The sequence below is a fragment of the Moschus berezovskii genome, chromosome 28 (assembly GCF_049115385.1).
Source record: "Moschus berezovskii isolate FMDL1 chromosome 28, NW_MosBer_1.0, whole genome shotgun sequence".
NCBI lineage: Eukaryota > Metazoa > Chordata > Mammalia > Artiodactyla > Moschidae > Moschus > Moschus berezovskii.
In genome coordinates this window covers 29,108,765-29,129,170 of record NC_142487.1, presented here as the reverse complement: position 1 = coordinate 29,129,170, position 20,406 = coordinate 29,108,765, and the positions used below count along the sequence as shown (strand labels likewise).

Sequence of the window (20,406 nt, the reverse complement as noted above, 5' to 3'; positions counted from 1 at the left end):
CCAAGGAGACTGAAACGATCCCTGTGGGTACAGAGTCCAGGCGCCAAAGTGAGAAACAGAACCGTCAGAGACAAACGTGCTACTGCTGCCCAAAGCCTCGGGGACGCCGTTATATTATAAACAATAGCTGCGTCAGAAACACCGGGTATCTCAGGGTTTTTACTATCAAGTTCTAAACTAGTTAATTTCTTTATGGAACATTAACCTGTGCTGAATACTGTAGCTATGCTTAGTAGCAATGTGGAATTACCTGTGTGATGGAATGGAACAAAAAAAACCCAGTATGGATAATTCTCAGATAGAAGGGATGCAAATATTAAAAAAAAAAACTTGAGAAAAATTCCCTAGGTTTCATAAAAAATGAAGTACTCTATAGACTCTAGTCTATTTACAGTCTTCAACATGCATTTTGAAATTTATAGGAAAAAAAGCCCAATTTTTAAATTAAATAAATCCACATATATACATGTAAGACCATATACAGAGTAGTATATATATATATGTTAAAATACTTTATGTTAAGAGTCTTATAAAGATTCTTAAAATTTGGGGGTAGAAAGGGCAACAGTGTCATTTCAGAGGCTGATATCTGATCCTGGTCCTGTCATTTGACAGCTGTGGTAAGTTAAAGAGTTACCATACTAAAAAACCAAAATATAAATCAAAGAGTTGAAGTATGAAATAATAGATTTTATTTATAAAATATGGTACATAATGTGTACATAATACACATGAAAGAAACAGTTTTTCTTCTAGATGCTGAGACTGTTAGCACAAAAATTATTTTTGTTGTATCGACTTTTCTTCTGTTCTTTACTTAGGAAGAAGGGAAAAATCATTTTAAAGAGTGAGGGCATGAACAAATGTAGTGAAATAAAGTTAAAACATTTTGACATTGTGTAAATAAGAAAAGTTTTGAAGACTCATATTTTAAGTTATCTCTGTGTTCTGGGGACTGAAGCTGATACTTTATCTAAGGTATTTAAGTATTCAGAAGAGGTTAGGAAGAGGCAGCATTGGGAACAGTGTCAGAGTAGGTGCCACAAAGGTGCTATTTTAGCTAACAAAGTCAAATCGTGCCCTTTCTCCTTAGCTTCAGTCAAGCAAAACTTCCTCAAATCTCTCTTGGCTCCAGACCAATAGAATCTTTAACGGGTAATTAATTAGAATGTTAAGTGAAGTCATACTTTCTATCTTTGTTTCCCCAACATCCTTTAAGATGCCTTAAAACACACTTTCAAAATTTCTGTTAACTGTATAAATAAAGGAAGCATTTACCCTGAGAAGTTTTTCAATCTTGTTCAGCAATGTGGGTATAAGGTGAGACTGTAAATTTCCAAGTTCTGTAGTCCAGGCGGCATAGGCTGGTAAAAATACTTGATGTGTGGCATTAACGACTCTTTCTGAGGGGTCACCCAAGGCTGACAGCAACAGTTCAAAACCCTGCCAAAAGGGGACAGCCACAACGGGGATTTAAAGCAAAACAGAAGCCTCAAAAACACAATAAAATGTAATAAACATACATTCCAACACATTTAGAAGATATTTTAAGTGAGAAAGAAGCCATTCATAAGTCTACCTTTCCCAATTTCGTAAAAGAAAAATGTCATGTATCCACTGATGGGGAAACCAGAGAGAAAATGGCATGCTTGCTGCCAATTTCCTGCCACAAAGCTGTGGCAGATACTATAAATGAATCAAAGCATTTTTTCCTTGAAATTGCAGAATTGAAACCAGGCAGCCAACTTTACCTTGTACAAGTTGACACATCTGCCATCCCTACTATAGATTATGGGGTATCTGAATCAGAGATTTGGGATTTTACACCATTCAGAATTTTATAATGGAATAGATGGGATTTATTCTGAAAAGCATACCTGCTGATATTTGTCTGGGTCATCAATGTATCCCATAATGATACCAAGGCTTTTGATCACAGCTTCTCTTACCAAATCTGCCTTATCTTCCATTAACATTTGTTGCAACATCGAAAGAACCAAGGAGCTACGGATCTCTTTCTGAAATAAACAAGAACATGTTTTACTATTTATTTATACTCGCAGCAGAAAAGAATAGAAAACAATGACAGCTATCCATGTATTCACAATCCAGATTAAATATATATTAACACACTGCTATGTTTGCTTCAAGTCCTCATTTCTGAAACACAGAAGACATTACAGACACAGCTGATGTGCAAGACTCTCTCCCACCCTCCCCCTTTCCCTAATTCTCCTCTCTAAAGATAACATTTACCCTGTACTTGGTATTGATCATCTCCCAGCATATTTTTGTATTTTTACTACGTATGTGCCAATCCCTGAAACCTTCACAGTGCACTTTTGGCAAATCAACACTCACCACTCTGCCATAAACAGACTCCTTTGTGTAAAATGACTGTTCTTTCTATCACTACCTATGGAACTCAGAAAAGCACTGATAGTCATAATAACAGGAGGGATTACAAAAATCACTCTGGTAAACAAAGCATTTGCCTGGGGTAGGAGTATGTAAACTAAAATCCTGGTGCTGCTATTTTTTCTGAAGAACTGAGGGTGAAAAAAAAAGAATGATAAAATACGAGCTGCTGCTGCTGCTGCTAAGTCACTTCAGTCGTGTCCGACTCTGTGTGACCCCATAGACGGAAGCCCACCAGGCGCCCCCGTCCCTGGGATTCTCCAGGCAAGAACACTGGAGTGGGTTGCCATTTCCTTCTCCAATGTGTGAAAGTGGAAAGTGAAAGTGAAGTCGCTCAGTCATATCCGACCCTTAGCGACCCCATGGACTGCAGCCCACCAGGCTCCTCCATCCATGGGATTTTCCAGGCAAGAGTACTGGAGTGGCGTGCCATTGCCTTCTCCGGATAAAATACGAGAGTAAACTTTAAAAGTGCTTACAAAACTGCACGGCTATTTTTAGATGTTACTATTAAATATGATGTCAACTACTACTGCGTTTTAAATTTCATACTTTTCCCCCATGGATTCAACCTAATTAACGTCTGAGGTTAGAATAAAGTGTCATTGTTTTCATATTCTTGCTCTTCCTTCCCTTTTTTGTACCATTATTGTAACTTGACCAATTATAAAATTCTTTAAACCTAAACTTGTTTAGGTCACTTTTGCATTTAACAATTACAATAAAAGGAAATGACCACTTCTGTAAATCTCCTGTCAGTGTGATTTGGTATGCAGAGCAAGGTGTGAAAGACATTTTTAAATAATCTAGTTTTTGTTTTGATTTTTAAAAACAAAAGTATATGTAATTATAGAAAGTTTGGTCACATTTAGGGTGGTGAATATACCTTTTGGTAGAGCCTTGTTTATTGATCGTTTAAGTTAAATACTGCTTCCCAAAGTTTCTTTAAAAGTGTATTAAAAGGGCTTTTTGGTTGATATCGACACAAGCAACAGGACAGAGGTAAGTAAACCTCAGCTGGGTATTTGCTTTGCAGCGATCGAGGCTGAGGTCAACTGTGGCAGTTTCCATACGCTAAGGAAACCCACAGGACAAGTTTGGAGGTTTCACGCCATCTGAGCTATGACTCCACTGAGGTTCTACTGCTACCAGTTACAGTGGGTAACGAGGCAAGCGGAGATTTGTGCAGGAAACATTAAGTCCATTACTCATGCTGCTTAGCATTCTAGTACTAGGAGCAGTGTGGAACAGTTTCTTCCTTCTTGGAGAGCATGTGATGTTCAGCTCTCTCTTGGAACAATAAATAATAGGATGCTCAGACTCACTCATGGATATCTACCTACACAATTTATCACAATGAGATAATTTTCTCTGAAAAATAGGAAAACACTAAAAAAAAAAAAAAAAAAGTTTATGCCCAGTTCCTGGTGGAAGTATGGGAAAATAAGAACTTTGATGCACTGCTGATGGGAGTACAATCTGTGCTGTCTTGGTTGGGGGCAATTTAACACTGTCAAAGTAAAAAAATGCACATGTCAAGAGAAGCAAGATACAGAGGTTTCAACAATATGTGAAAATTTAAAATGCACAGATTCCCACACAAGGGATAGATAGATCATTGTACAGTGTGATTAATTCTGAGTAACAAAAATTTAAAAGATATAAATTTGTAAGCTTGCATATGCATGAATTTTTATTTTCTGTAAGTATTCATTAAAAACCATTAACCATAGATGTCTGTCTTTGGAGAGAATGACCAGGGTCAGGGAAGGCTTTGATTTTCATGTTATTCTTTTCTGTACTGTCTGAAAATTTATTTTCAACAACATTTTGGGGAGTGGAGACTATGAATTGTTCTTGAATTATTCTTTGTATTTTTCTGTATAAAAAGAAAAGATAAATTTTATTTTTTAAAAAGACAAATGTCTGACTCTTGGGTTTCTCAGTCTACCCTCACACTAAAGAATGTGAGGTAACGGTAAATGTAACAAATAGCTCACGTGCTGCTGCTGCTAAGTCACTTCAGTCGTGTCCGACTCTGCACGACCCCAAAGATGGCAGCCTACCAGGCTCCTCTGTCCATGGGATTTTCCAGGCAAGAGTACTGGAGTGGGTTGCCATTGTCTTCTCCATGTACTGTTGCACAATTCCAATTTTTGTACTCCGTTTAAAGAGCAGTCCTATAGAAATGACCCTTCAGGGCAGGGGTCAGCAAACTGGGCCAAAACGTCTCTGCTGCAACTACTCAACTCTGCTGTTGCAGGATGAAAGCAGACACAGACAATACACAAGAAATGGGTGTGGCTGCATGCCAATAAAACTTTATTTATAAAAACAGGCTGTGGATCCCATTTGGTCTTCAGACTGTACTTTGTCAAGCTCTGCTTTAAATGACCGTTGTTCAAAGTAAAATGACTCTTGATGTCACCTCTTGCTTCCATCCCCTGTAAGCCCTGGGCCCATCAGGAGACACCTACAAGAGCATAGCAGGCCAGCATGCTCAGTCTTCTTCCTGGCAGGATTCCCTTGGTCATTCTGAAACTAATGAGCACCTCAAACAGCTTTTGTTTAGGTAGGGAATATCATCCTGACATTTATCATATCAGAAATTAAAAATGAGAAATTTCAAATTATTAACTAATAAACTTCTTAAAGGTTAACATAACTAATGAAATTATAATTTTAATGGAAATAACTATAATCAAAAAAACCAGTGAGAGGAATAGTGTTGCTTTATATTGTGTTGCAAATCTCAGTGACGTCTGACTCAAAAGAAGACAGGTAGGATGCTCTCATCTGCTCTGCACTCAACTGTGCTCCGCTGCTTGGGTGGGAGGGCTCAAGGGAACTGGGCCTCACAGAAAGGTGTGACTGAAAAAGGGAGAAGGGCCTTCAAAGCCTCTGCTGACAAGAACAGCAGCTGTCAAGCTCTGAATGGTGGATACAAGGCTTCCAAAATTCTTGTTCTCATTGGAAGTTCTAATTTTATCATTGGCAATGAAAACTGTCTACTTATTTTCCTTAAGCAAGGCTCCATGTCACTTATCCTCATGAAAATGTCTGCCACATACCCAAGTTTGAGTAATCCCAGCTTGTTTTTCAGTGATCTATCAAGTAAAATTGGTGTCCCACGACAAAAGCAGCTGGTTCACCTCACAACTCAAACTATCTGAGCGCTTTCTTTCTGCAACTGCCATCATAGTTCAGAATGCAGCAAAAGGGCTTAGTATCAGTATCTTCCAGCTGACTATACAGAATATTAAAAAAGAGGCATACTTAGAGTCAAAATTTAGTAGAATTAATAATTTCACTGATTCACCAAGTTTATTTTTAAGTGAAGTTGACTTTCTGTGAGTGCACTGCAGTGAAGAATATGATCATTATCTGTCTATCCGGGTGTCACTGCTTTGATCAGCGCTAATGCACTGGCACTGTTGCGCATTACAACTTTTGCTTGTACTAACAGTGTAACTGTCAACACAGAGAAAAAGACAAAAAAAGTTTTAATATTATTATGAAAATAATTTTCATCTCATGGTCTTCTTCGAAAGGATCAAGGAACTCCCCAGGGTCCTCAGACCAAACTTTGAGAATTCCTGATGAGGTTTAATATATTTATATTCATATAAAATCAATGACTAATGTTCCCCCTCTGTCTGCAACGTCACATGGTATCAATGTGAGCTTTCTTTATTCAGCTCATCTTCTTCCTTTGTTAGGACAGAATGTGGATTAAAACGTATAATAAGACATCTGAAAAAAAGGTTTCTCTATTGCTAAAAAAAGAAGGAAAAGTTTTTTTTTTAAAGAAAAAATTACAATTCTTACAGGAAGGTAAGGTGCCAGCGCTCCACAAGATTCTGCCACAAGCAATCTTCTTTCTGGGTATTTGTGATTAATCTAGAGTAAAAAAATAAATAAATCAAACATAAACAACATACCCTCCCTTCCTCCAAAAGAGAATTATTTTTCACCACAAATCCTGTTAGGAATGCAATAAAGCTTCTTTCTTTCCATTTCTGGGAATCCCTATACCTGGATCAGGATTAAGGGACTCATAGAAAGCCTAAAAAATGAGATCACAGGGGTTATCTGTTGAAGAGAAAGAGGATAAAGCAAAGATGAAAATACGGCAAGGTGTCTAGAGACTGTGGGCTTGCCCAAGAAATCTTTCCTTAGGGTGTCAGGAGCAACCTTTTCCTTCCCTAGGAACATTATTATATTTTCAAATTTGGAAAATCCAGTTTCTAGATATTTACTGATATGGCCTACAGTATGTACCAGGAATGATCTGTCATTCCTCTTTTTTACCTCAAGGATTAAGTTGCAAATCATCAATGATTTAACCAGAGCTCCTGACTGGTGTTACGACTTTGTTTTTCAAGTAAGCAGATGTCAATTCATTCCTGCTTACATATGCAAGATGATGGGGTTTTACTATTGTCATGACCACACTGAGTCATAACAAAAATAACAAAAACAAACAAAGGACACATACTGGGTTTTGTTCCCATATGTCTTCTTCACAGAATACAAATCTTTCTTTGACTGGAAAAGAAGTATATCTGTTCTCATATTCCCATATGAAAAGGTGACTTAATTCATTAAAGTACTGGATGCCTAAAATTAAGAAAAGAAATTATGCAGCAATCTACTGGGCAACAAACTGGAGGTAGGTGGTTGACAGATCCCTGATGTCCATGTTTATTCGGGTTACAGAAGAAAGAGGTGGCATGGGAGTTGTTAGTAACTGAGATCTCCGAGTTAGGCTTAACCCAGGAACAGTAACCTCAAGACAAAATGGTTTGAATGTCATAATATGTTACACATAAACTTACACGTTTCTTTAGTCTAGCAGGATGAGTTTCAAAATTAAACGTGCACACAACAATCAACTGTATTCCTACATACTTTCAATGAACAACCAGAAAAATACAGAAAATTCTAATTACACAACAGTATTAAAAATAATAAAATACTCAGGAATAAGCTTTAAAAGTATGTAAATTATATTCTGAAAACTATAAAACATTACTGAAAGAAAATTTAAAAGACCTAAATAAACGGAGAAGTGAAGTGAAGTGAAAGTCACTCAGTCGTGTCCGACTCTTTGCGACCCCATGGACTGTATGGAACTCTTCAGGCCAGAATACTGGAGTGGGCAGCCTTTCCCTTCTCCAGGGGATCTTCCCAACCCAGGAATCGGATCCAGGTCTCCCTCATTGCAGGTGGATTCTTTACCAGTGGAGTAAAAAGCCTGGATTTTACTCTTCACAGTGATTCCACGTGAAGAAATTCATGCATCATTGCCAAAATAAGCGGAAAGACATCTTAAATTCATGGATTGAAAGGCTCACTATTGGAATAGCAACATTCTCCAGATTGATCTACAGATTGAAGGCAATCCTTACAATTTCAGGTGGCTTCTTTGTAGAAATTGACATGTTGATCTTAAAATTTATACAGAAATTGAAGGGACTCAGAATAGCCAAAACCACCTTGAAATACAAGAACCAATTTAAGGGGTTGGGGCTTCTTTTGCAGGTGATAAAACTGTTCTAAAGCTGACTGTAGTGATGGCTGTGTGTCTCTGTGACTAAGAACCACTGAGCTATAGACTCTAAATGGGTGAGCTGCATGCTATCTGAATTACCATCTCAATAAAGCTTCAAAGACGGAAAAACAGTTAAAGAAGACATGCACACATACAGAACTGGAGAGAACTGTAAATTCGAAGTTGTGTATATTGTTTCCAACTTAACTTGGTTTCCAGTGATCAGAGTCTCGCCCTGAATTAGTGTGCAGTACAACCTACAGGTGACACAGGGATGCCAGAGATAATGTGAACATATATAATGTTCTCTTTCAAATAATGTCTCAGATTACTAAATTAGTAGATGACTCCGCTAAATGTTAAAGAAAACAGTGAATAGCTCAAGAAAGTGGGAAGAGAATTCTCAAAGATCATATACTTTAGCAATATTCCAGAGAGTAATATTTTTTCTTAAGAACAAATGACAGAGCTGGTATAAATAAGGCCATGAAATTTGTCTTCATAAGTAAGAAATTCATCTTTTTAAGATGGAACAATGAGTTACTTAATGACCTAAATGTCAAGGGCACAAAGTCAAAGATCCTGAGTTCTAGAGAAGACAGGAATATTCAATATAAAACCAAAAGTGTTAGTAAATAGTGAGTTGAATTATAAATATACAGACTTCTTACATCAAAGGTTTACACTTTATATTCTGTATATATCTGAAATATATACAAGTATACAGTATATGCAGATACTATGTCTATTATTTACCTCCTTACTTATACATACACAGAGCCTCTTGCTTTCCCTGAAGTCACTAGTATTTAAATTTTTTTTTGTATTTTGTATCTCACTTGATTCAGAATAAAGCAAAACATCCCAGACGTTTCTTAAGCACTGTTAAATCACCGGGTTGGGCACCAGAAATAGTAGCATAATTTATATCCCACATATTTCCTAATAGCATTTTTAAAAGATAATATGAGCATTTACAATACCCTAGAATACAACAGCTAGAGAAAACCCAATACAGCTATTTACCTGTTCCCAACACTGTGGTAAAAGTTCAGCTTCAACACGTGTGGGTCCAACATGACGTGCAAATGCCACGCAGCCCGTCAGTATCATCTGCCTGAAAGACAAAGTGAACAGCTGCAGACGAGCATTTGCATTGGAAAGCACAACTAGGGCTCAGGGTTGAGAAGAGTCAGCCCTAATTAGCATGGAGCACAACTACGTCTGTATGATCAAATTTGACTTTTGACTTTTCCCAAAGGATAGGCTGCTCCAAGGGAGTGAGTTTCTTAAGACTAGTCCTTCCAGCAACAGCAACACCATTTGAGAGATGTTGTGAAGAGAGTCTCTACTGCGCTAAAGCTGAATCTCCTAAATTAACTTCCCATATATATATTACATTCTGAGATTATGTTTAATGATTCCATTTCTAGTTTCAGTTTCTAGTCACTAAATCAATCTATGATCATTTTCCCAGTATTCCTACAATTCAGTTTACCAGGTGGCACAGTGGTAAAGAATCCACCTGCCAATACAGCAGACCCAAATGACACGGGTTCAATCCCTGGGTTGGGAACGTCCCCTGGAGGAGCAAATGGCAACCCAGTCCAATATTCTTGCCTGAAAAATTCCATGGACAGAGGAGCCTGGCAGGCTACAGTCCATTGGGTCACAAAGAGTCGGACATGACTGAGCAGACAGATTTCTTTAATTAAAAACTAAGATACTGTATTAGTAAAATGATACTTAAGTGAGAATTTTTGGTACTGAACCCAAGATAACTGTGGTTGGCAGCTTCTGACGTGACTCCTAATGAGGTCTGTCTCCCGATATTCACGCCTGTGTGTAATCCCATCTTGTTGAGTATAGACTGGACCCAAGGATTTGCTTCTAATGAACAGAATAATGGCCAAAGTGATGGGATGTCCCTTATAAGATCAGATTACAAACGCCTGTGACAGCCATCTCGTGAGAGAGTCTTTTCTGCCTTCTCAGCTGGCATGCTCTGAAGACACTACCATGCTGGGGCAGTTTCAGGTGGTGAGAGCCTGAAGGCAACTTCTGGCTATAAGTCAGAGCAGGAGGAACCAAGGCCCCCAGCCCAAAGATCCACGAGAGACCGAATCCTGCCAATGACCAACCACGTGAACGAGCTCAGAAGCAAATCCTTCCCCCATGGGCCTTGAGGTGACTACAGCCACAGACAACACCTTGACCACAGCTTTATAAGAGACCCGGATGAACTGACTCACATAAATCGTAATACAAGTGTTACTTTAAACCACTTTCTTTTGGGGTAATTTGTTATAAAACAATATATAAATAACTAATATGATAGTTTCATTTGATGATAGATTTATAATTCAAAATTTTGAAAAAGATTTTTCACTTTTCAGAATGAAGGTACATTTAAAATGACTCTGAAAGTCACAATGTTAAGTGTTTTTTCTTTTTTACTTCTGATTATCTATGACTTCAAAACCAGTAAAGCTTGATGGAAAAAAAAGCATGTTTTCCACAGATGTTTCAAAGTAGCCAACTTTAAGGAAAACCAGAACAGAATGTTTAATTCACATCACCTCTAAGAGCAATTCCTCACTGCCTTTTCTTAACCTACGTCCCTGTGACTGAAAGCTGAAGAGCGACTTTGTTTCTGCTCAGTCTGAGGAGAGTGGCAGACAGCGAGCCCGTGGGCGGGAGGGAGTGCTGAGCCAACGCGACCTACTGTGTGTGGCAGTCCCTCCACCGCAGCCTCGCAACGCCTGTGTGTGTGCTTGCCCTCTGCGCTTATATCATGGTCTTCTCTGATGGCCTCTCAACTTTCCTTTCTCTATCTGCTCCTACTTCAGGGAGGTAAATAAAGGGAATAGAAGAAAAATGGAAAACGAAACTCCCAGGCTTTAAGACACACATTTAGCTTCCCACTAAAAATTTCTTCATTTCTGATCATTTCTACCCCTACTAGTCTGTTAAAATAATGAGAAGTCATATACATAGGTTTCAGAAATATTTGATAATTATAATAAATGAACTGTTGAAATTTAAGCATTTCAAACAAATGTAACAAGTATACACTTGTATAAGACCTTCATGTGAAATAACTTTAAGTCATGAGTCACCATCACTATATTAAACATGTACAAATTTGTTCAAAAAATGTTAAGCCCCTCAAAATAAACTTCTTAGTCAGCAGAATTAAGAGTCACAATTCTAAAAAAGTAGGTCAGTTTTGAAATATATTTGAAAACAGAAAAGATCAGGTGGCTACAGATTATTAACAGCATTGGAAACAGACTCCTGTGATAGTAAAAATACTGTTTCTACTTGTGGGAAATCATAAATACTGTTCCTACTTGTGAAATTATTTGACTGGCATTTGACACAATGGGCTTCCCTTGTGGCTCAGCTGGTAAAGAACCCGCCTGCAATGCAGGAGACCTGGGTTCAATCCTTGGGTTGGGAAGACACCCTGGAGAAGGGAAAGGTTACCCATTACAGTATTCCGGCCTGGAGAAATTCCATGGGCTATAGTTCTAATACTTTGGCCACCTGATGGAAAGAACTGACTCACTGGAAAAGACCCTGAGGCTGGGAAAGATTGAAGGCGGGAGGAGAAGGGGACAACAAAGGATGAGATGGTTGGATGGCATCACCGACTTGATGGACATGAGTTTCGGTAAACTCAGGGAGTTGGTGATGGACAGGGATGCCTGGTGTGCTGCAGTCCATAGGGTTGCAAATAGTAGGACACGACTGAGCAACTGAACTGACACAATAGATGGAAATATGGTGTTAGGTATGACTGCTAGCAAAGAATTACCAAAAATGCAATATAGCTGAGCATAAAATTGGACAGTCCTCGTGTCCTTCTTAGGGCACAAGGAAGCTTGTGATTCAGTAAGTAAAGTAATAAGTGATTATATGTCAAACTTAACGCTAATTTTAAAATTTTGCTTTATTTTTTATTCATACAAATATAGGTAACAGTTTAGCTTATTTGAATAAATAACTTTACTTTTGAAAAGTGGAAGATCAACTGCGAACATGAGTGTTTAAATCCTGACGAATCTTGACCTTAAGTGAGGCTGATAGGTACTTTTGGCCACCAGGGGGCAGCTGTTAGCTTTACATGCAGAGTCTGTAAAAACAGGCTATGTAAATTGAGAGATTTTTGCCTTGCATTCTAAAAATGACAATGTAATAAGTAGTATTTAATTATTAAGTTTCCAAGATAGGGAACAGTATTTTCAAGGAGAAGATAAAATATTAATTTTCCTGTATAGCACCATCAAATTGTCCTCAGAATATTTTCAGTTTGCAATGAATGGAACCTGACTGAATTTCCCTTACTTCTATTCAGTTAGCATGTAGATTAATCTTAACTGGATCCTGAAAGAAACATGTCTCTCTGCTTGCTCAGGTATATTTTAATAAGGGTAGGAAAGAGATACATGTTCACGGAGTTTAAAAGTCTCCATGACTTTTTATTCTCATGGTGGAGAGGTTCCTTGTGTTTTAAATTTGGGGCTTGATTTGTCTTATGGTTCACTTTATGATTTACCAACATTCTCAGAAGAGGTAAAAACTGTAACAGTCAGTAAAACAAGAACTAAAATCATATCAAGTTACCTAATCTTAACGTACAATTCTATTGTTTTGCAAAAGTATAAGCAAAAATTATCTGCTTATTGAGATAGACAATTACAATGTGGAAACATTTCACCAGCTCAGTCCTGTCTGACTGGGGCTTAGGCTGCTTGCCCTCCACCAGGATATTCTGTTCACGGGCACACTTGCACAGCTTCTCCTAGTATTTAAAAGTCTACTTTCTGGGGAGACATCTATTACATTTGCCTGAGCAAAAAACCCATTCCCCTTTCTTCCAGAAGCCTCTTGGGCATGTGTCTTGTCCCCTGAGCCCACCACTCGCATGCCCCTCACCATTCCCAAGTACAACTCATTTCTCCGCTCAGGCACCCTTGATTATGGGCGTTTGAATCAGGACTAACCAAAACAACTATATCCTTTAGCCATACAGAAACTGCTTTACAGACAGCTTGGAGATACAGGCATTCCTATGTTAAATATTTTATTTTTGGTAAAGCCTAACTATTAAGAGGCCATGCTGTATCTAGTTCATCTGTGGGGGGAAAAGGGAAATATTTAGGCATTCTTGGAAATCAAATGTGAAAGATAAAAGCAAAGACTTAATGGAATAATTAGCAGTCCAAAGATAACTAACACAAAAGAGCAGAAGTTCAACATGAGTAGCTGGAATAACAAGAAGGAAAACACCGTAGGGCATTATGAACAAGGTCAGTGTTTCCTTTATTAAAAGAGACCTTAGAAAGAAAAGATGACATTTAGATTAAAAAGGTAATCATGATGCCAAATTAATAAAATGAGCAAGTCAACATTATATTTATTTCCCAAAGAAGTAGTCATATTCACCTCTGCTCATCATCTGGCCTCTTGATCAAATTGAAAAGTATGTGGAGAAGCTGGTCTCTCTCCTTAGGCTCCGGATGCAGGCAGGCTGTACATAGTATGAGGGGGATCAACTCCTGAAGAAACACGAAGGTGGAAACAGTCAAAGTGAAAATGCACTGCAGAATGTTCTTTCCCCCCAAAGTACTCATAAATAGAAGTTTTAAATGAAATAAACCTCAACAGAGAGGAGCAAAGTTTTATTTTGTAAGGCTGATAACTCAAGAGAAAAACGTAAACACAGCTAAGCAGCGACTGTGCAGAGGGCGCCCATCGCAACACAATACAGTAAGTGACCACTGAAGTAGCCGTGTCTCCTCATCCTGCTTCCCAAGCGTCTATCGCCTTCTACACTAAGGACCGTGTCACCTACTGTAAGCTGATACAGCAGCTTAAAGTCTGAAAGTGCTTTTAAATAAAAACTTGCAGAAGTTAACTATATTTTAAAACCTAAAGTGAAAAACAGAAAATAAAGATAACTCTTTATACTTCCATAAGCACAGTAGGATCAGAAATAATTAATAACTTTATACCCTTAGCACCTAACATAGTGGCTAATTAAGAGGACCATCTTCACAGGTGTTGAATGCTCTCCATAAAAGCATTTGTAGAAATGTTCTATTTTGAAATGAAAATTTTAAATACTATTTTGTTCCACTTTCAACATACAGAGGTAAATTTAGTATTTTCAAGGAAACAGACAAAAATTTCTCTTTTACAAAGTTTTTTCACATTTTAATTAAACCGAGGCAAAATTCTAAAATACATTTAAAAGATATTAATATTTTTCACTTTTGAAGTAGATTTTCAAATCTAATGAAATAAAAATTCAAAAGTGATAAAGTATTTTTGGAGAGAAATCCTCTAAGTTATTTTGCAGATATTTTAAAGAAATCACTATTATATAATAAAAAGGGTAGAATGATTATTCTTATTTGTTTTTCCCATCTACCTCCCTACCCACCAAAAAGTATTAGCAGATTTAAAATAGGAATCAATCTCTATGCACTGATGCATGCCACTCTAAAGCAAAGTCTACACTATTCTGAAGATGCTCCCTTAGAAACAGATGAGATGCTTTTAGGGGAACTGAGACTGAAACTAAGGCAGGGCTAGAAGTCCTTTCCATTTCTAATGTCTTACATATATTATGTTAAAATTATAATTACTTGGTATAAATCTAAATTCAAAGCACAAAGATGTAGATAAGAAGAGGAAAAGCAAATCTGAGAAGCAAAAACAAATTTAAATTTAAAACACTTATTCTGCCATCTTTCTATTTAGGTGCCTCTGTAGGTGTTAGATTAGTGGATAACTGAAAAGCGGGGAAAATAATTTTGCACTGGGAATGGAGCATTATATGGATGGATCCTTGTATTTTGATGTTTTCCAAAGATGCTTACTGTGAGGCTTGATGGGTGAGGACCACTAATACCAAGGATCCTTAGAGAATTCCACTGAGATTGCTAAGGACCAATGATACTAAGGGCCAGTGATGAGAGGACTAGGATGACACATAAACATATTCCACTGAGAGTAAAAGTGTAAGGATGAAAAGGTAATTATTCTAGAAAGTACTGACAAAGAGAGAAAATATTTTAATGCCTTAAAAATAAAAAAGGCACTAAATATTTAACTTGCACTTTTCCCTCAAGTCCCATGGGTTTTCTTTCTCTCGGATGGGTTTTCTTGCGTTCTCCTAACCCTTCTTCCTGCTTCCCAATCATCTCCAAATAGTCACTCTTAAACTATCTCACTCTAGTCTCTTCCTATTGCATTACTCTTTAAAGAAATAAAGTTATGAAGTGTAGGTAAGATATCTGCTCTAACTGCAAGCACATGCATACATCCTCTGTTTAAAATACGGAATAACAGTTTATCTCAAAAACAGGTATACCAAAATAACTGTTACTGTTTACTTTTTGTGCCTTACACTTTCTTTTCCTTTTTTCTTTTTTTTAAACCACGAGGCTTAGTGATTCTTAATTAAAGGGGAATTTTATGTTATACATTACTGTAATGAATCTTTTAACTGGAATGTCTCAGAACTCCTAAGCACCAAAGAACCCAATGAAAACTGTGAACCTCTCAGAGCTTTTGTTTCCTCAACTGAAACATACAGGAATTAAGCTAAGTACAGAGATCAAAAATACACATATTTTGTCATTTTCTTATCTATTGCTAATGAGATTGCTAATTTTCCTTTCTGAGATCAAAGCTGGCCTCAAAACCCTTCTCAAGACAGCAGCCATTACTGACCAATCCAAATGGACACATCGGAAAGGAAAAAAAAATTTGTCAGTCCTTGTCTCCTTGAACTCTAAAATTCTGTGAATTTAGGACTTTAGAGAAACACGCTTTCACTTTTCTCAATCACAGTTAGTAATAATTTACTCTGCCACCTGTTTTTATTTCTTGCTGGCTAAAATAGCAAATGTGGGAAGTCAGTGCCAATACACTTTGGTTGATAATCTACGCCAAGGAGAACTGGGTACATCCTGGCACTTTGGTGGCTATGGCAATTATAAAGTGTACCAGATGGCTTCCTCTTCCTGAGCATTGCTGAGCTGAGAAGAGGTCCAGAAGGTGATGGTAGGAAAAAGTGGAAGCTGTAGTCTGTTTGTGACAGAGCCATCAGGACTTTAATTGCTAAGTTATGACCAGCTTCAAATATCCTAATTTCCTCTTCCTCTATCATTCATTTAATCACAACTTCTATTTATACCACTCTTCAAATAATGAATTCTGTAAGTACGTTATCTGCTGTGCTGCATATCTTACTTCTTGTCAATTCACCTTTTTCAAGCCTCTGACGTACTGGTCTATCCACAAGACTCTATTTAGGATTTTCACACTACAGTTGACCCTTAAACAACACAGGTTTGAACTGTGCTGTGTGTCCACTTACATGAAGTGTGTGTGCTTAGTCGCTCAGTCGTGTCCGACTCTTTGCAACCCCATAGACTGTAGCCCGCCAGGCTCCCTTGTCCATGGGAATTCTCCAGGCAAGAATACTGGAGTGGGTTGCCATGCTCTCCTCCAGGGGATCTTCCCAACTCAGGAATCAAACCCAGGTCTCCTGCATTGCAGGTGGATTCTTTACTGTCTGAGCCACCAGGAAAGCCCAAGAATACTGGGGTGCATAGCCTATCCCTTCTTCAGGAGACCTTCCCGACCCAGGAATTGAACCAGGGTCTCCTGCATTGCAGGTGGATTCTTCACCAGCTGAGCTACCAGGGAAGCACAGTTATATGCAGATTTCACCCCATAAACGTGTACTGCCTTACTACACCGATCTGTGGTTGGCTGAATGTAAAGTTGTACTTGGATACTGAACTGTGTGGCGGTCAGCACACAAAATCTGTGCACTGTTCAATGAAGGGTCAACGCCATGCATAAATGTATAGATTTGAATCAATATTCTCCCCTTGGTATCATCATCTCCAACTGAAGAAATCTAGTGTTTAAAATAGTTTCCTTATAATTCTAAATAAAATATTTAAAAACTGGTGTCTAGATTTTCAGAAGAAAATGTGACAGTGGTTTTAAAAATGTCTTTGAATAATAACCATGGCAAAATAATAAAGCTTTGATAAACATGATATCCAAAAGGAATCCCTTGCCTACCCCGCATAAAAACGTTACTGAGTCCACATTTCAAGGCAACAGAAATTTTAAATATTTTCAAACATGCTTTATCAGTTAACGTGTACTGAAGTGAAATATAAAACTGATCTCCTACTGATCATTAGAGAGGAAATCAGTGTAGTAATCCTATTACAGAAGGTTTTCCCGTAGTTTCTTACCATGGACACTAGGAAAGATATTTCTAAGGCCTTTAGAATTCATTAATCTAAAAGAGTTAGTAATCTGCACTTTATTCAAGTAAATGAGCTTTGCTTCAACTGGTTTGACTTCTGCCATTTTGACAACACTAGCTCTCTCCATATGAAGGACCTCCCACCCTTCCTATGAAATTTTGTACAGAATTAAACAGGAAAGGCTTCTAGTATTTTTCAGTTTTACAAGTAAAACAAAATAAATTCTAATGATAATAAAGAAATAAATTTCAAGTTAGTAAATGTCTTCAGAGATGATTACATTTGATTTCATGAATACTTTTACTTGACTTTCTTAGTCTTTAAAGAAGAAAAAATAGTACCTAAACAGGATCGAAAACAATGTGAGTGATCAGATGTTAAAGGGAAAAGAAATGAAGTAGAAAATGAGATCAGGCATAATTTAAAATTTAAAAAAGTACGGGAATGTTGATATGATAATGACTCCAAGATCTGAAAGGAATCTAAAATACAAAAGGAAGTATTGCACTTAGTTCAGATGCCAATGAGGAAATGTTTGAGTACTTCAGGTCAGGAAGCAGAATTCTACAATTCTAGGAAGGTGATATCAGTCCAGTTAATTATAGGTCACCACTTGTCTTCACTATTCCACTGAAAATATTTCTTATAACCTAAGCTTCGAAAAAATTTTAGATGGCTGTTAATTTACAATTTAAATTCAAATACTGATAAGTATACACCCTTTGATTTGGATTTTCAGTTGAAATTTGTCATGATGTTGGTAGTAACATATAAAGAAAAAAACATTACAAAGATTAAATAAGGAAAAGACAAGATTACTCACCTCTGGAAAAGTTTTATACTTGAAGGGCTGCTAAGATACCTATTCTTAGAATTATTAATATCTATAATCCCAGGTCTCAGCCTTTAGGAAGCCTGACTGAAATATGTGACTTGTAAACTCTGATACTGCTAAAGAGCATGAGATTTACTCTGAAAATTACAAGACACACACACACAACATGTGCAAAGACAGTGGACTGAGCTTGTGCAGTTCACTATTTACTTTACTGTGCTTGTCCCACCACGTTACACTCATACAATTATAAATTATATCATTACTCTTAAGCTAAAAATTTACCATAGCGCAACCACAAATGGTAATGTAAAAGAGTAAAGTTTGGTTTCTTAGAAGATGCACAAGTCTTTAGAGGTACTAGCTAATTTTTAAGGCTTTTAGGGAATTGGTGCTCTTCTTTATCTTTTTTCTTTTTATAGCTTTAATGATATACATTTCACACAACACACTCTAAAACAACCAATGGGTCAAAGAAATCACTAAGAAAATTAAAATACTTTGAGATAAATGAAAAACAGAACATACCAAAACATGTGAGATGCAGCATAAGCAGAACACAGAGGGAAATTTATAGCCATCATCACCTACATTAAAAAAAACACGAGACTCCAATTCAACAACCTTGCCACAAAAAGGATACTAAACTAAAGGGCAGCAGAAAGAATAAAATAATAAAGATTACAGCAGAGGTAAGTGAAATATAGGACCGAAAAAAACAACAGAACCCACAGCATTAGAAGTTGGCCCTTTGAAAGGATCAATAAAATTGACAATCTTTTACCTTGACTAAGAGAAAAATAAAGATGCAAATAACTGGAATCAGAAATAAAGGAGAGGACATTAATAACAAACTTAAAAACATCAAAAGGATTATAAGTGAATACCATAAACAATGGTCCAGCTACAAGTTAATCAACAAATGAACTAATTCCTAGAATCACATAAATGACCAAAAGTGACACAAGAAGAAACAGAAAATCAAAACAGACCTATAACAGGCAGACAGACTGAATCAATAATTAAAAACCTCTAGGATCAGATGACTTTGTGAATTCTAAAACACATTTAAAGAATTATTAATACTGATCTTACTCAACTCTTTGAAAGAACAGAGAAGGAGGAACAATTCTTAACACATTCTGTGTGCAAATACTATAAAGAATTTCCTGTTCATAAAATACAAGAGTTAATGCTGTTTGAATGTCAGTATTCCTCAAAGTGATCCACAGATTCACTACAATTCCTATCAAAATTCAAATGACTTTTATGGCAGAAACCAAACCTGAGCATCCCATTATGTGGAACCAAAAGGGGCCCTAAATGGCTAAATGATATTGAAAAAGAGAACAAATCTGGAAGACTCATACTTTCTAATTTCAAAACTTACTGTAAAGCTACAGTAATCAAAATAGAGTGGAACAGGCATAAAGATAAACATAAAGACCCACGGTACAGAACTGAAAGTATAGAAATGAATCCAAACATCTACATCAAACTGATTTTTGACAAAGATGCCATGACCATTCAATAAAGAAACAATCGTCTCTTCAACAAATGGTGCTGGGACACCTGGGTGACTTCGTGAAAAGAATACAGTTCTGAACTCCTGCCTCACTCCATATATTAACAAAAAACAAAACAAAAACATGGATCAATCACCTAAATATAAGAGCTAAAGGTATAGAACTATTAGAAGAAAACATAGGGGTAAATCTTTCTGACTTCAGCTTTGGTGATGGATTCTTAGATAGATACCAAAAACATAAGTAACAAAAGAAAAAAATTGAGAAATCAGATTTCACAGAAATGAAAAACATCTGTCCATTTAAGGACAACATCAACTACAGGATGGAAGAAAATACTTGCAAATCATATATAAGGTCAGAGTTTAATACCCAGAATTGTAAGAACTCTTACAATTCAAAGACAAACAATCCACTTAAAAAATGGGCAAAGGATTTACTAAAATTTACTGCATGTGAGATGACAGCTCAGGGACAGGGGAAGAAAAGCTCTTACTGTACATCTTTTCATATTTAAAAGATGTTAAGTCATGAATATACATTATTCAGTCAAACCTTACACTCTGTTTTTAATGCTTTATTTTTTAAATTATCTAGGATATTGCTATGATCATCAAACAAATGGACATTTTAATTGTATTCACATATCAATACAAAGGCTTGTATTGATAAAAGAACACAATAAACTTGAGAAATAAGAAAAAACAAAAATATTAATCCTTAAATCATAAGACCTTTTAAAAAATATAAATTTATGGAACTAGG

At 36.9% G+C, this 20,406-nt stretch overlaps 1 protein-coding gene and 1 pseudogene across 6 annotated transcripts in view; both read right to left on the bottom strand.

Annotated features, from left to right (window-relative positions):
• The window catches only part of RELCH (RAB11 binding and LisH domain, coiled-coil and HEAT repeat containing), a 110,026-nt gene that overhangs the window by 46,255 nt on the left and 43,365 nt on the right, over positions 1-20,406 (bottom strand). For all 6 annotated transcript variants that reach the window (XR_016036694.1, XM_055417481.2, XM_055417482.2 and 3 more), the window contains 5 exons: positions 13,424-13,536; positions 8,999-9,089; positions 6,247-6,318; positions 1,878-2,018; positions 1,279-1,443 (listed from right to left, as the gene is read on the bottom strand). Coding sequence is in view for 5 of the 6 variants with exons in the window: in XM_055417481.2 (XP_055273456.2) it covers positions 1,279-1,443; positions 1,878-2,018; positions 6,247-6,318; positions 8,999-9,089; positions 13,424-13,536 (582 nt within the window). In the remaining variant the exon portion in view is untranslated. The remainder of the gene's footprint in view (positions 1-1,278; positions 1,444-1,877; positions 2,019-6,246; positions 6,319-8,998; positions 9,090-13,423; positions 13,537-20,406) is intronic.
• Positions 7,662-7,730, bottom strand: LOC129549939 (small nucleolar RNA SNORD36; annotated as a pseudogene).